The sequence below is a fragment of the Lichenostomus cassidix genome, chromosome 1 (genome assembly GCF_008360975.1).
Source record: "Lichenostomus cassidix isolate B80296 chromosome 1, HeHo_3.0, whole genome shotgun sequence".
NCBI classification, from domain to species: Eukaryota; Metazoa; Chordata; class Aves; order Passeriformes; family Meliphagidae; genus Lichenostomus; species Lichenostomus cassidix.
In genome coordinates this window covers 8,447,967-8,465,153 of record NC_139479.1, presented here as the reverse complement: position 1 = coordinate 8,465,153, position 17,187 = coordinate 8,447,967, and the positions used below count along the sequence as shown (strand labels likewise).

General features: G+C 34.9%; 1 protein-coding gene across 1 annotated transcript in view; it reads right to left on the bottom strand.

Annotated features, from left to right (window-relative positions):
* CFAP47 (cilia and flagella associated protein 47) overlaps nt 1–17,187 on the bottom strand; it is a 255,123-nt gene that overhangs the window by 97,600 nt on the left and 140,336 nt on the right. The window contains exon 51 of the mRNA XM_085049413.1: nt 920–1,017. Within this exon, the coding sequence (XP_084905539.1) occupies nt 920–1,017 (98 nt within the window). The remainder of the gene's footprint in view (nt 1–919; nt 1,018–17,187) is intronic.

Below are 17,187 nucleotides of genomic sequence, written 5' to 3'. Positions count from 1 at the left end.
AGTCAGCTGAGGAGACTTTTCTCCCTTCCCAGCATCTGTGACTTGAAGAGGTATTCCCCGAGCACTTTAATCACATACTTTTATTTGCAAAAATGTTTCTAAGAGAAGATATCATCCCAGTCACTTCTACTCCTAGAACCTGTTACCACCATCCATTATTAAAGGAAGCATTTGTTAGATGCTTACAATGCATGCAAAAAGCAGGATGTCTACATGATAAAGCAAAAATCCATTTACAGAACCTAGAAAAAATATTAGCTCCTAAAACAAGCACCTTACAAATGATAATTCAAAGATACATACAATTACAAATCTGTGGAAAACAAAACCAATATTTACTAAGCAAACATACTAAACAATTATTTTATTTTTACATAGTTAAGTGACTTAAAACATACTTGTTTAATATGATGTAATTGTTCTTCTAGTATGACTAATAATTTTTTTTTGAGAGTGACAGCATGTATTCATCTAGTAATACAAACACGGTTAAATGTATCCCAATGATTAATGAAATTTAAATGACAATAATAATTTGGAATGCATAAAGAAGCAAAATACCAAAAAAGCCATATTCTGCTGTGGACTGTAGAGAAACTGAAGTTTTCATAGAATTCAGGCTTATTTGAGGTACAAAATTAGAAGCAGATGTCAGCAGAATAAAAGTGTAATTTTTCAAATAGATAAAGTGTAATTTTTCAAATAGATAAAGATACTTTTATTCAAGCATTCATTTTAGTTCATATCACTGAGCTTAAATGAGATCTTAATAAGTATTGAATTTTATTACTCAAAAAATGATTGTGTGGCCACTTAATAAAATTGATCAATCATCTGTGATAGCAGCCAGAACAACAATAAAAATGACATTTTTCTTCTAATGCAGTAGAACAAAATTAAACATTTAGAGTAATCTTACCAGAGCTCTGCACTCCACATGTATTGTCCTTTCTGCTGCTGCAGGTGTGCTGCAAATCTTTAAGGAGAACCACACTGTGCAATTTGTAGAACTTTCTCCTATGTTAAAAAGAACACAATGCCTTACAGATTATCCCATGAGGTGATCAATCCTAGCAGCCTTCAAATCAATGAGAACTTTGAACTTCTGGCAGAAGTGCCAGTCACTGTTCATACTGAGACAAAGCAAATCATGAACTGATTTAATCACTGCCAACAAACTGCATTAGCTAATCCTTCTTGTCTGGATTCAGAATAGTAACAAAATCAATATATACACAAATTGAATGGAAATTACACTTTGGCAAATTAGTTTCCTAGAATATCCCATTGTTTCTGGATTTTAAATATCTTTGGTTTGTAACTAAAACTTCATAGCAAACTGACAGTACTTTTAGAATTTTATATTATATCAGGAAATCAAAATTAGTTCCTCTCATACAACCTTTTGTGTATTAGAGAAATTAAATTCTGTTCAGTTACACAGGATTGTTGCTGTGCATTTTCAGTCAAGCAATCTGCTTTGCTAAAGCATAATAACAGACATTGGGTCTATTATTTGGGACTATTCCAGATAGGCATTGGGTCTTTATTTGAAGATATCCACTAGCAATTTGTTCTGGTGGCTAACTATTGCCAGTGGAAGACATTTAAATACAAGTCTAATTTCTGATTTCCATTCATTCACTTCACTGCCAAGCCAAAAGATTTTGTAATGACTTTACCTGATAGATTTAAGAGACCTGGCATTAAGTATCTAGCATTTTCCTGGTTTTAGAACAGTCATGAATGTCAATAAAATTATCTCATCAATCGCATTCAGGTAGATGAAACAAATTCAGCCTGAAATCTCTATCACAAGGCCAGATCTTCAAAACACAAATATTTCATGTGGTAAGTTTTTTGCATGTATAAAGAGTTGTTCAGCACCTTTTAATAATACATACCCAAGAACTACTTGCACTATTCCTGTTTGTCAGTATATTGTATGAGATGAAAATAGCCTTAATCCTCCTACTCACACTTTCCTGAATTATACACTAGAGAGCTCCACTAGCACTCCTGTTTTACCCCAGCATTAGTTCTGGGATCTCCTACTGGTTTTCTCTTCTCCTGTGACCCCAGCTCTTCCCAGACTCACCACTTTCCTTGTTGCAGTTCCTCATTCTGCATATATGACTTTATTTCTAAATCCTGTTTCCAATAAAACTGTTTTTGACTGGCCTTATTTGCATTATTTTCTTACTATTTTCACCAAATACATCCTATATTAACCTACCCATTTTCTCTGGGTTAATTTGATATGGATACAATATATTGGGTTTTAATACAAGAATTCCAGCCTCATTAATTTCATTAATTCTTTAATACAAGAATTTCCAACCATCTGGAAAAGCTCCAGTATCTAATAATCTATAAAAAGCAGCATCACTGAGCTAAAGGCATCTTCTGAATATCCATTAAAGGATTCTGGCATGTACATGGCCCTGAGTTGAATAAATTACAAAAGGTAAAAAAATATTACACAGAAGAGAGCTAATTTGTACAAGGGAGGATTACCTTACACCAAAATAGAACATACTACCTTGGAAGCTGAAATAAAAGTTCTTAATTAAAGACCAAAAGAAAATCAAAGGGTGCCCATATCTTGGGACATCACATCCTCCAAGAATGCAGTCAAACTGTAGGAAAAGCTGAAACTGTAGTCAAACTGTAGAAAAAGGAAATTCAGGTAGGAAGCAAAAGAGGAAAACGTCAACAGTAACGTTCCATTCACCCAGGATATGTGATTGAACTGCAGGACAAAGGTATTTATTAAACTATAGCCACACATTCATGAATTAATGTTCTGTGCAGTTAAGGAAAACAGAAAAGAGCATAAGCTGCTATATAAACAGAAAATTAACAAGGCTGCCACCCTCTCCTCAAACCTCCAAGAACACTCATCCCAAAAAAAACTCCACCCTCGAGTGACAACTTGCTAAGGATTTAAAAAAGCAGTAGCACAACCTTTTCAAACTCAGCTGAAGCTGGTAGCCTGACAAACTCAGAAGAGCTGATAGATGATCAGGGTGGAAAGGGAATGCTCAAGGGAGATAAGGCTGCAGCAGAAAATCTAAATTAATTCTTTGCAGTTGTATTCATTACAGTGGAGTTCAGGGACTTTCTAAACTCTAGAGCTTGTTTCGAGGGGAATGGTCAGAGGGACTTTTCCAAATTGAGGTTTCAGCAGAAAAAGTTTCAGAGCAGACTGATAAAGAAGAAAGTAACAAATCACCTTTGCAAGAGAGTGCCTGCCCCAAAACTGTGGTTTAATGAAAGGTGTTCCTGTCCATGGCAGGAGGGGTGGAACTAGACAACCTTTAAGGTCCTTTTCAACCCAAACTACTCTACCATTCTACAAGTCTGTGAATTAAAAAGGGCCTCATGGATTAAATTGTGGTGGTGCAAGCCAGCATGTGACCCCTTGCTTAAAACACCCTTGGATATAAAGAAATGAAAAGGCAGAGAATGTGCTGCCAATTTTTAGACAGGTGTCCTGCATAAACTGAGAAATTACAGATGTGAGTTTATTTATTCCAAAGAAAACTATTAAGCATCACAATAAGAGAGGGAAGCTACAACACACAAAACAATTTGAATTCTTTGACAAAATCAGCAGGTGGGTGAATAAGGAAGATGCAACACCTGCATTGTTACTCATCAGTACAATATTAGGTCTTCCAGCAATTAATATACCTATACTACTGCTGCCTGCTTTGTTCTCTCTGACCACAGATTTCTCCTCTGTGCACATAACCTTCCTGAATCACATTTCTGTTCTTTGTAATTGCAGTAAAACAAACTTATAATCTACTTCCCTTCTCTCATCTTCCTTTGGTATATAAATTAATTTATTCTGTTCAATTTGCTTAAAAAATACTCTAATTCCTGACATGTCACAAAAGCAAAGCTTTCAGGTCAAGTTGCTTTCTTTTTAGTTTTCCTCAAGTATTTTGAGCTATTAAAACTTTATGTTAGAAACTCTTAACTATTTTTTTCACTTTTCATGCATTTGAACATTTAGATTAATTTACATTACAAATTTTTCTCAATTTGAAAAATCAAGTATTTTTTCTGGAGACCCTAAATAAATTACATTACTTACAGATTACCTTTCTGGAAAACAGATATCATGTTTGGGAGGGAACACCTTGTATGCCTTTTTCAATGATATTACATGTATTCAAATATTTTGATCATAATATTATTCGCACAACACCTTCAGCGGACATTTCCCTAAAAACGGCAAAATACTTTAATAGATGCAATTTTCTCAATGCTTGGTATGAACCTGGCAATCCTCTGCTGAAGGATCGTATTTTTTATTTTTGCAGCTAAACTCTTAACTGAAAGTTTCTTCAATTTCTCCTTAGCATTAAACCTTGAAATTGTATAAACTTTGATGTTCTGTCAACTTCTACTCAATGCAAACATAGCTGAGTGGTTGCTTTGCTGCCCACTTGCATTGTTAAAAACATAAACCTCAGGGCTTTATCCTCACTTAGGTGAAAACCAAACAGTGACTTTAAAAGTGAGTCCCACCTCATGTCTTTACCCATATAATGCATTTGAACAGGCGACATCAAGGCCAATTTGCTGGAAGTATCCTCATCCCCAAGTAATTATAGACTAATTTTACTCTGAATTTCTTCTCTTCCTAAGGCAGCCCACAAGACAGAAGCTAGTTCTTACTGTCAAGACTACTCAGAAGTCACTTCCAAAGCTATAAAAATCTAATGATGCCAAAGCTCCCTGAAAAAAAAAAAATTCTTAAACTGATCAAAATAGCAGCAAATGGTTTTGAAGTTTTCTTGAGTTATATCTCAGCATTTCTGCTTCAAACCTGAAAAACAACTTGCATGGCTGAAAATAGGTCTAGTATTAGAAATTCGTTTGCTAATGTACAGAGCAGAAGGTCAGGAGTTTGGAGATTTCTTTCACCTTTTTTTGTTAGTTTTTCAAAGAGTTTTACTTTAGTGATAGTAGATGCTAGGAAAACAAGGCTGAAATACCACAGGCAATGGAGATATACTCAATATACTCAGGCTGAAACACAGAGATGGCTCTTTCTCTACTCACAGAAAAAAAGTTATATTTGTCTGTTTCTGTTTTCTCTACACATATAAAAAGCAGGCAGAAAAGGGAAAAAAAAAAGAGTAGGCACTCTTCTTTTTCTCTCTACTTTTCTAAACTTCCACTGACACTTTTAATGGATTTTAAGTCTTTTCTTAGGGCCTGAGCACCACACTTTGATGTCTTGTGAGATAAACTGCATTTGACTTTAGGCCTGGATCTCTTATCTTCTCACTCTGGGGCTTCGATGACAAATAAAAATCCTCAGCCTGCTTTATGCAACCATCAGGTCATGATCTTGTCAGATCTCATGAAATAAACAAAACAAATTGTAGTCAGTGCTTCAGGTGGAAATCATCACTAGAGAGGAGCAAGCACTAATCTTCTGAACATAAAAATCCATTTACTTCAATATTTAATCTCCATTGCCTTCTCTTTTAGTCTCCCCTTTGGTCAATAGGTCTTCACTCTGGCTAGTTAGGGTTAGGCATCTGTCACAAATGGTTAGGGCAAACCAGCATCTTCCATATATTAGCTGCTGCATGTTCAGTTAGCACCACTATTAAAGATTTCCCTTATTTTTAGTTGTTAAAACTTTCCCTGATTATTTTGTCATTTTTGTTTTAATATGGAATCATTGGAAGCATAGAAACCTGTATAATTCCTGTTTCGGGTAGTTACCCTGATTTGGGGGTCGATGACAAAAACAAAAATAAGGCATATTTCTGTATCCATTCCTTAATAACAAGTCAATTTCTTCAACTAGTATTTTATCTACAGTAATTGTATTTGTGAACTGACAGTTCTGTACTTAAAACATAGGACTACTAAATCACAATTTACATGAAAATTAAACTTGAACCTTCAACAAACATTTCATGTTAAAACCTCAAATTTTCCTTTCAAACCTCCTTCCAGCTTATATGATATAACAAAATCACTGGTTTTTCTTCCAGAGCTGAACATCCTTTTGTAGCCAAATCAGTCTGGTGCCTTGTCCTACTTCTCCTCAGTGATGCAAATAAACTGTTTCTCCTTTGCCTGATTTCTTCATTTGATGAGCAATATTTAAAATGTAATAAAATCTTTCTCAGCAAATCAGTATTTTAAACCATACACTTTTAATCTTATACTTTGTATCACATCCTGAAGAGTTATCAGTTCTGAAATCCCCTCTCTACTCACTTGGATGAGAATACCTTACTACCATATCAGCCACAAGCTGAAATTTCTGGTCTCTCTGTCCCTTTTCCTGATATTTACTTTCCATCCCATGTCTGCTACAACAGCCATTAAATGTGCTGTCAGTTGTAAATAGAAAAGATTCTTCACTCCTGATTGGGACAGAGCTGTCCATCAGTCACCTGAACAACACATCACTGATGAAGGAAGATTTGTCTTGGTCTCCTGAAAATTGTAAAATTCTAGGGTGTTTGGGAGGCAGTGTGTGGATATGGACACAGTGAGGAAACTGGAACTGTAGTGCTAAATAACATTAACTTATTTGAAATACTTCTTCCTAATTTTATTGACTTAGCATATTGGCATCAGAAATGGGATTATTTAAAAAAAAGGCTGAATGTAAATGATATTTTCAGATTTAATGCAAGTTCTTTCTACAGAATTTTTATTCAATATTTGCAGAGCTAATATAGCAATAAAAAGGGAATAAAGTAGATTTGATTCCAGTTTTAAATAAAACACTCCTAGATGGGGATATTTAAGGGAATGGGGTTTTTTTGGAATAGCAGGCAGAGAAATAACACAGCATAATTTCTTGATTCTCAAAAAACACTTTCCAAGCTGGAAGTTATCAACATTCTCATTGAGAGAGCATCCCTAACGTTGTTCTCATAGGTATATTGCTGTACTTGACCAAATGTAAGACATAAATTAAAAAAGACATTCTGTCTAGTTTCCTACAATATATAAACATTTTTTATGTAACAGCTTTCAGTATCTAAAGAGCTCAGTCATGCTAATGCAGGAAAACATCAAAATCTAGACTTCATTCTGCTCACATGCAAATATCAAGTTATTGAAAAACCAATCCCCTGTAGAATGACCTCTGAAGGACAAGAGCTGTTGTCCATGAAAAAAGATGAGTTAATAAATACGTAATATTTATTCAGTTTTTCCTTTTTTATTTATGATAAATGATTTTCATATAAATTACATGAAACAGACTAGCTGTTCAGCACGTGATCATTTATATTCCTTATTTTACAAATTGGACTGACCTTAACCATCCAAGACTTACACTAAAAAGTCCTGACATTTCTTTTGCAAACTCTTCTTCACAATGAAAGTTTCTCTACAATGTTAAATTTAAAAAAAAATTACTTTTTCCAGAATCTTAGTGGATTAATTCACACTCATTTACTATAAACCTCCAAGTTTATTTGAGATACAAAACAAATTGCAATAGTCTGTCCAAAAACCCTTTATAGCAAGGTTTTGGATACTCCTTTTAATAGTGTCACTAGATAAATCCAGTTGGTTCATATGCTGCAGGTAAAACCTGCAATTTTTTATGTATAGGTAGACCTATCACCCCACTGAAAAATAAGATAATCCTGGTTTAATTGGCTCTAGATACCTCTCTTCGCTTTTAATTTCCAAGTGTAAAATATCTGCACTTGATTTATGGGGGAAACATTAACACATTAACAAAATGCTGCAACCCTATTACACTAAGAGCTCAAAATGATGCAAAAAAGTCAGACATTTATATTCATTTTTACTACATGAGGAATAACTTATCCTTGGAAAGGCAACACTTCTACACTTTCTTGTTCCAGGGAAGTTATTAATTTAGGGGTTCCACCTTATTGAACTCATGAGTTTTCTCACCTAAGGGTTACCCTTTTACAATAAATGTAATCAATATATACAGCTTTAAAAAATACTTTTGCATAACATGGTAAGTTAAAATTTGCTCTCAACTGCCATTTTATGTACACAAACATGTCTGAGAAACTCTAACATTTAAATGAATATTCATGTAATGTATCCCATATAACACTGCTTGGAAAAGTATTTTAATATTCATCAGTCATTAATCTTGTTCTTAAAGGATATGATGTTTTAATTCCCCGAGAGCAACTTTCATAAATTTAGAGTGTGCCTTACATTCTGTATCCAGCCTAAGTCATGCACAGGGAGAGCACTTAAAGTGACTTTGAGGATGGAAGATTGCATTACTTTGCACATGTAAATTGGAACTGATGTATGAATGTGATGCCTTCAAAATGCTGCAATTTAAAATTAAATTACGACACTTTCATGTGTAAATATGTACTTAATATTAAATAAATTCAGAATTTTCAAGTTCATGTAGTACCTATATGTGGAATTGGTGAGGAAGGGTGTTCTATAAATGGAAAATCTGCAAGATGGACAAAGGCTCATTTTCTTCAGGGCTTGTCCTAAACTAGGTAATGACTATTTCCAGACCCTTTTACGCTCCGAAAATTTTGGAAACAAAAACTAGAACAATTATCTAAAATGCAAAATTAAAACCTTATTTTTGCTTTTGGAATTTTCTGTGATTAGTACAAACACAAAAGCTCTGAAAAAGTGTCTGACCTTTGATACATAGAATTCCAGAACCTCTCTTTTTTTAATTCTGGCTTCAAATCCATCTTTTCAAATTAACATCACCACCTTATGGTGGAAACTCAGATACCACCAGACCATGAAAGACATTCCTGTTCCCTAAACTTCTTCAAAACTGTAAGGAGAAGAGAGAATTTTAACACTACAGACAGCTTATTTCAAAGAAATGGATGACTAATGCTGTTGGTATCTTCCATTTTTGAAGCTCAGTCTTCCACACTATTAATACCACCACAGCAGGATGTTCTAACACCATTTTTCAGTTAGACACCTTTACTCCACAGACACTTTCTCATCTCCATCTCCCAGGTAACAACTCCAAAAAAATCATCTAGCAGACCTGCTATGTCTATGTGATGTGGAAGATAGAAAATATCCCTTTACCTCACAATATTCTTGATGTCCTTCAGAAACTCTCACTCCCCTGATATGATGATGTTCTAGTTCTCCCTTCTCCCTTGCAGTTCAGTGATTAAACTGTAAATATGGCAAATAAGGTTATTCACCTTTTACAGGGTTGGTTTTTTTTCTCTCTCCATTTGGGTTTTGTCCTACACTTATCCAGGGTATGTGCAGCAGTGCAAAACCTGAGGGCAGGGGGGCGGGGTCAGGGACAGGAAGGACACACGTTACAACAGGTATGTACCTTTCAGGAAATTTAGCCTAGGCTGTTATAAGCTATCCACTGGTGACAGACAAATCTGTCTGCTGGTACACACTGGGACAGAACTCAGGTTCTGATCTTATTCACATGATGAACTCTGATGAAATCATGGAATTCTGGCATGGGAATAAACTCAGAGCACATGACAGTAGGCCATCCAGACACCAAGAACTTATGACATTAGTAGCTATAGATCTAAATCAGGACATAAAAAAATCAACCCTAACACAGGTAATATATTTGGCATTAGAATTCATCTCCCCTCACCTTTTTGAGCAGGAAGAATGACATAGGTGAACACTAAGCATGCAAAGACTAAGAAATTCCAAATGATGAACAGAAGTTCAGCACATTTTAGCAACACAGGAGTCAAAAACTCTCTTTGTTTTGGCTTTTGTGGGAGAGAGTGGGGGGAAGCAGGGAAGGAGAGGCAGAGAAGGGAATATCCTGCTTTAGTGAAATTTTGAGAAATAAATTCTGGGGAAAGAATTCAAAAGACTGCCACAAACCTTGCCAAGGTAGGTCTGATGTATCAATTACATTTCTTACTGTGCCTTCCTAACATTTAAATGAACCATAAAGCCACACCCTGGGAAAAAACCCAGACTTCAATAAGAAGTCACTGCATACTTGCTGAAGAGGTGAGATGACAGGTACTGCATTAGGGTTTTAGAAGTTTGAATAGCAAGGAAGAAGAACAAGAGCTTTTCACTCAGAGTAAATTTGATATAATTGGAGATTATATAGTGAAGTGATTGTTTAGAATGCTAACACACTTTTAAAGTACTGTTTAACTTCTAATGTGAAGATAAATTATATTTGCTTTAAGACTCACAGTTATTTGGTTATTATAATTACCTTAGTTCAAAGACCTGTCAAATAAAGAAGCTGAAGTTAAGTGGAGGAGATACTTAGAACAATCTATTCTAAGAGTAGAATAAGGACATAATTCCAAAGAGCAGAGAGGCAAAACCAACTCAAGAAATAAAGTAAAAAACACCTGACAAAGTAGCTGATTGTTAAGCAATTATGAAAAGACACAAAACTACAGAAAAACTAATACAACCAGTATGAATTTGAAGTTCAGAAAACAACTACTGCTGAATAAATAATTTTCTTTTCTTTTGCTTCAGGAACATTTCTGAAGAAAGACAATGCTTACAATCTTCACATGAACAAATTTTTGTGCTGGTTGCTAAGAGTGACCTCTCTGTCTGTGATGGAGAGAGTCAGGAGTGGTGGAGTTTAGAGCAGGCAAAAAGTATCAGTGAAACTTTACAGTGCTAAGGGTGGAGAAGAACTAGGACAGATTAGCCAGATCATGCAGCTTTTATTAGTAAATAACTTTGAATAATATTCTAGAGAATGTTTGTCAAAACCAGCAGGGAGACGAGTTCTATTGAGCAGTTATACCTAACTAACACTCTCATGCTCCACAAACAGCCTCAAAACTTCCTCATTCACAGCCAGAACCTTTAGCTCACACAACATTGAATTTGTCATACTTTTTTAACAAACACAGAGCCAGGACTGTGCTCAACCACTGAACTCAAATTATGTACTAACCCTCCCTGTTCCCCCTTACTTCATACAACTTCTAAAATTACTTAAATTAAGGTTTTTTTCCCAAAGGACTACTGTTTTTTCTCCATTTGCCATATCTGCCTTTATTTCTACTGACACCTTTTTCTCTGTCTTTGTCTACCTATGTCATATTTTTGGAAAAATCCAAAGGGAACAGAAAAATCCAAAGGTAACCTTGTTTCTGGGTATCAACTTACAAAGCCTCAGATAAGGAATAGCAAATTATTGCTCATTCCTATTATGCTGGCAAATAAAACTTCTAAGGGTGATCAAGGAAAAAGTGGTCCTCAAAATTTCCCTGCAGGGTCTCTGGAGGGAAGGTTAGGAAAATCACCAGGAATATTGAAGGATGCACACAAACCAAACGAGGAAAGAAACGGGAAAGAGAACACAAGGGAAAGATTTAAGGAAAGGGAAAAATGCCACCAACACAAGTTGCTTGAAAAAGTGAAAAAAAAAAAAAATTGTAAAATAACCTTGAACTTTTTCTTCTGCCTCTTGGCAGAAACTGCATTCACTGGCCAGGTTTTGCATAGTGCTGCACATTTTAAGAAGGAATAAACTGTGACTTATGCAAGGAAATCACTTGCCAGGTGAACAGCTTGGCTAGTTGTGTCACACGAATATTTTAACATTTCTGAAAAGGCAAAAGCCAGCTCAGAAGCCATGTATACACAGTCACAGTTGATATACCCTTGGCACAGGAGGTTAAGTTAGCTGATTTCCAGTCAGGAAATTCCTTAAAATGATAATAAAGTGTTTTCCTGTTCCACATTAGAATGAAAACAAAGCATGTAAAATAGATGATAAATGTATAATTCTAATAGTTATATGGCTTCAAAAAGAGAAAACATAATTGGTCAGAGTTTTTTCATTTTTTTCTTTTTATTTAATAGGTTATGTTTTACCACATAAAATACCTTAATAACTTTAACTTTTCGGCTACTAAGAACTCTTTAACATAGGGGCATTTATTATCAAAAAACTGTAGGCACAAAAATACAAACATGAAATTATGAATTACAATTACAAAAGTATGGCTTCAGAACAGGTGAAAGTCTTCTACTTAAAAAAATCCAAAACATACCAATGTGTAATTAATTCTTGTTTTCAGCTTTTGTTTCAGTCCAGCACAAGTTATGGAATGAAATATAAGTGCACATTAGTGAAACATAGATTACCTAAAGGGTACATTAGCTAAACACAATGACCTGGGACAAAGCTAGCAGTCAAAAAAACCCAACAGGCAGCATCAAAGCAGCAGTTATTCTTCAATCTCAGAAGTCTGCCCACAAATGTGGCACTTAGTTATTGCAAAGGCTTAGCAAACCTTTTTAATTTTAAGTGTTAGCAGCAAAGAGCTGTTAAAGGTCCTTAACAATCCTCCAGGTGTTACACTCTCCAGGTGTAATGTGCTGTGGTGAAATACACTTCATGTTCTTTATTGTGAAATTCCAAGATTCATTTTATTATTGTCAACATAACATATTAAAAATCAGCTTACTGAAGACAAAGTTAACCCAATTTTTACTAGTCTGTGTCACAAAAGCAAATAACTGCACTTATGAGTTGCAGCATGAGCTTTTCACTTGAGAGACAAATGCCATTCGATCAACTGAATTATAGAAACTCTGTGGAATTTAGAAGCTACTGTAAAATCAATTGTACTATTTCCCTAAAAGTTTTATAACCCCCAGCTTGCAATTCAGCAGCTTTAAAAAGAAATACCAAAAGGACCCAAAAAATGCTGAGTACAACAGATCTTCATTTTTATTACAGAATTTAATTAGTGTTCAAAAATATTACCCCTTCTAGCTACCAGGAAAGGAAATTGACAACATCTCCTGGAATTTACATGAATTTCTAATTGAACCTTTAATTTCAGTTAAATTTGAGATTATTATATGAACCTACATGAGACTTCAGGGAGAAGTCAGCTTACTTTCAGACAGGGCTTTTAAATTCTCTACCATACTCAGGCAGGCTCAGTGTATGCAGTTTCCTCTTAAAAAACATGCTAAATATTAAGGCTAAGAATGCCTATTTCCTGAGCGAAGATATGCCAGAATTACAAAAATTATACTTGTGCACCACTAGTGATTCCTGACTGCCATTCACTAGGAGAAAATTATTCTGTATTTACCAATCAAAAATATTTTTTTCCAAAATACTGGGGGTTTGCTAAAAATATCAAATTAACTAAAAGCATTTTATGAACCCTTAATAGTCTTACTGCAGTGTTTCATAGGAACACAGCTAGGCAAATGCAAAGGCATTCAAACTGACCAGTGTCACTTTTTCCTTTTCAGCATAACCCTTTTACTTTATGAGGAACCTTTTAATCAGGTTCATTGGGATTTGGATAACTTTCTATTCCAAGCTCTGTCACAGAGTAAGCATTTCATCTCATTCTCCTAAGGTAAGGCAAAAAGGCAACACAAAGCAACATCACACACAGAGAAAAGGCAACATTTTTTCTGAGATAAAAAAATATATATCTTCCCTGAAAGAGATATTATTAAGGATTTCTGCTGAGCACCTAGGCCATTTTAGGAAAATTATGTTTATTTCTCTATACATCCATAAAATATAAAATTACTTATATGAAATAACATCCTGAGCACAATGATGAAGTGGGCAGGTTTTCATTAGATTTCAGAAAACATACTGTAGAGTCATGTGAGCAATTTATGTCTTCAATAAAAAAAAAGAAACTATCAAGTAAAATTTCATTAATCTTCAAGTAGAAGATCTTTATGTTCATGCTATTCCACGCTAATAAACCAACCCTTCATTAATTTCATGGATATTGTCTGCCATATTTACAGGTGCTGAACTTTGTAAGATTGTTCTTACTAATTTCTCAATATATTGCTGGGCAAATAAGATGTAGATTACTAATAAATCCAGAGAATTTAGTGAAAGCAATCCTTCAATTCTTTCTAACATTCAGCAGTAATTAGTGTATATATCACACTATGAAAGAAGCAGCATTCTTCCTAAATAGCACGTTTACTTTAATGTATTACCAGAAATCTAATAATATTTTTACATTTCATTCTAAATTTCACACACATACACAGTATACCAAGTATCATCTGTCTTTTGACATAGTGGGAAACAGTAGTTCCCTAATATGCATAATTCCTTAATTAAACCAAGAATAATTAGGAGTCTTGGAGAAAGCAAAAGAAGTATTTTGAGAGAGACATTAGAGACCACAAGAAAAAAAAAAAAAAAAGCACTGCAATGGATAAGGAATATCTATTGCCTGCTCTGTAAAAATATGAGTGGTCCTTTGCTAGTTAGCTCAGCAAACCAACCTCATAATTGCATGTATGAGAATGCAGGAGTTCCCAGTGCCTGGGATAAATTAAAAGCCAGAACACTACATGGGAAATTTATTTTGCAGCTGCTATAGAAATTAAAGTCCTCAGCAAATTCCAGCAGCAGACTACTGAGGGGATCTAAGACAGGCAAGAAACTCATCCATGAAAAAACGAGAGGAACTGAGATTTTTACTAAAAAAAATTACTTACACAATTATAATGTCCTAAACACAAATAGTCTTCAGGAACAACCCAGTTACAGCTTCAAAGGCAGACAAGGACAGAGCTACATGGTGAAAGCTTGTCTCATTATGAAAGTATAGCACTACTTGTAATAACAGTAATAATAATAGCAATAGGAAGAAGAAGAAATTAGATTGGAGGGAGAAATGGGCTTTATTTTCTCCAGTTGGGAATTATACTCCCTGTCATCTTAAAAACATAATCTGGATTCAATCTAATGTTTTAATTGATATTTCTGAATTGCACAGTTTTCAGAAACTTGAAATAAATAAATATATATAGAAAAACTTTGTTTGGGATTTGTGAATCTATTTATAAATCAGCTTAACTGTTGGATTGTCCTACCAGGCTCTCAGAATGTAAATTCAATTCTTCCTGTTGCTTGAGGGACTGAACATAAACCTTGAAGGAAGCTGTTCTCTCCCTTAGACAACATTGTTGATGTTGCAGTAATTTGAATGTCAAATATCTTGGGGAGAATGTCAGATTTTGTGGTTAAAGATTAATTTCAATGTGTCAATATTTAGGTTCATGTAACAGACACAGCTAATTATTCAGATAGAAAAAAAGACCCCACTCTGTAAAAGACCTTTTAAAAAATCACATATTTGATTTGAACTCCACTTCTCATGAACTGTCCCATGTATTAGGCCATAAAGTTTGACTTTTTCCTGTTTTCTGGCTCAGTGAATACTTTCACAGGTCACAGCAATTGAAACAGGATGATAGAGGAGAGAGGAGACTGATAGGGACTTTCCCTCTATCCTCTCCTCACCTCATTATCTCCAGCCCAGACATGCTTATATACCTGTGAGGATCTGGTAAATATTAGTGCTTTTTTCATTATTACTATGTGCTCTCTGTGTGTTTATAATTCATTACTTGATAAAGGGTAAAATAATAATTGTTTGTAAGCATGACAAGGTAGGAAAGGCAAAATGATGACCCAGATAAAGAGCATGTCAAACACCCAAACATAACAACAAGACATTGGCTGTAGGGAAACTACTGCTCTGTTCCTCATTTCCTGTTAGATTTCAAAATGTTATATTTTTATATCACTCTAAATGTGTTCTGTCACACATTACAAGTAAGGGTTTACACCTGGACCTGCCAGGTGAGACCTGTAATGAGCCCCACTCGTTATTTCTGATAGGGATTTTACTTTTCATAATTGTTTTTTTATTAAATGGGCTACTAATTGACCAAATTCCATACATACACATTTGAGGTCTGCCAGACACGACAGAATGATGTGTTTCTCAGTAACCCAGTTTATAGCTTACACAGACTTTCAAAACAAGGATAATGCACTTCACAGACATTTAAATTGGGTGATAAAATTTAATCTGTTTATATGCAAATGCAATCCTATATGCCATGATATCCAAAAATATACAGATGTACAGGTTTACAAGAGCAGTGACTAATTTGTGGTTAGTGCAGATGCAACACTACCTGCCCCCTCAGCACAGCAATATTCCAACACCTGCTGTAGGAAGGGTGATGCAACCTAATGTTCATTATCAGCCTTACATTCTGAGAAATTACAGATTGCTTTTGTTATTAATTTTGAGTGGGCTACCATACATAGTTTGCACAGATTTTTAATTGCACACAATAGCATGCCCCACAAAATTCCATGTGGGCCATAGGTCCTTGAAGCATTGCTATACCTGAATTGTTTCAAAACAACATGTTGGTTTATTGGGAGAATCATGCTGTTCTGAAACTCAAAAGGGCACAGGAAAATTCATAACATCCAGCAGAATGCAGTACTGCAGAGGGGAACCTACTGAGAGAGCAGCAGTAGTTGAACAATCTTTTTGACAAAGGAAAAAGGCATAAAATAGTATAATACTTTATGCTCTACATATGCTAAACCTTCCCAAAAAGCTTCTATGTACTGGCATAAGTATAACTGCAAATGCTATGGCTGGGGTTGGTATTTTAAATTTGCCAATATGCACACAATTTACATGGGGATTGTTTTCTCTGGGTAGGTCTTTACTTTTCCCCTGAAGAGGGAGGCTCAAATTAATTTGAAGGTGGAGCACACCATGCATGAACATACAGAATGTAGATTGGACTGAAAAATAGCTTAACTACCTAACCAAAATTTATGGGTTGGTAACTCAAAATTATTTTAAAGAACAGTCCTCTTAAAAAGACAGTAATTCCAGAAATAAATATGCATGTGAGATGGATCAATTATATCTTTGATATAATAAAGGTATGTGAAACACCTTACTGCATTAATACTGAATAAATTCTATAATTTGCCATTGCATACTCAGTTCTTATGATCTTTGAAAAAAACTAAAATGAACAAATGTTAAGTTTCATTTTATAGTTTTTCCATCCTGAGTACTGTTTACCTCTTAATCACTTTAACAGTTGCTAGAACAAGGACATTATTCCACTCTATTCCTCATATGAACACCCATGTGCTCCCACAGATGTTCAGCCCTCAGGGATTGATTTCAAGCCTGGAAGTCCAGGAGAACCAGATGTGCAAGAATCATTACCTTCCAAAAGCATCAGTCACTCAAAGAAACACTTGGAAGCAGATTTTAAACTCAACAGGAAAGACACTCAACTCAGAGACATCTCATAAGAGCTACAATGACAACTTAGGCTAGAAAACATTGTCTGTCATTGAAGGCCTAGTTGAAG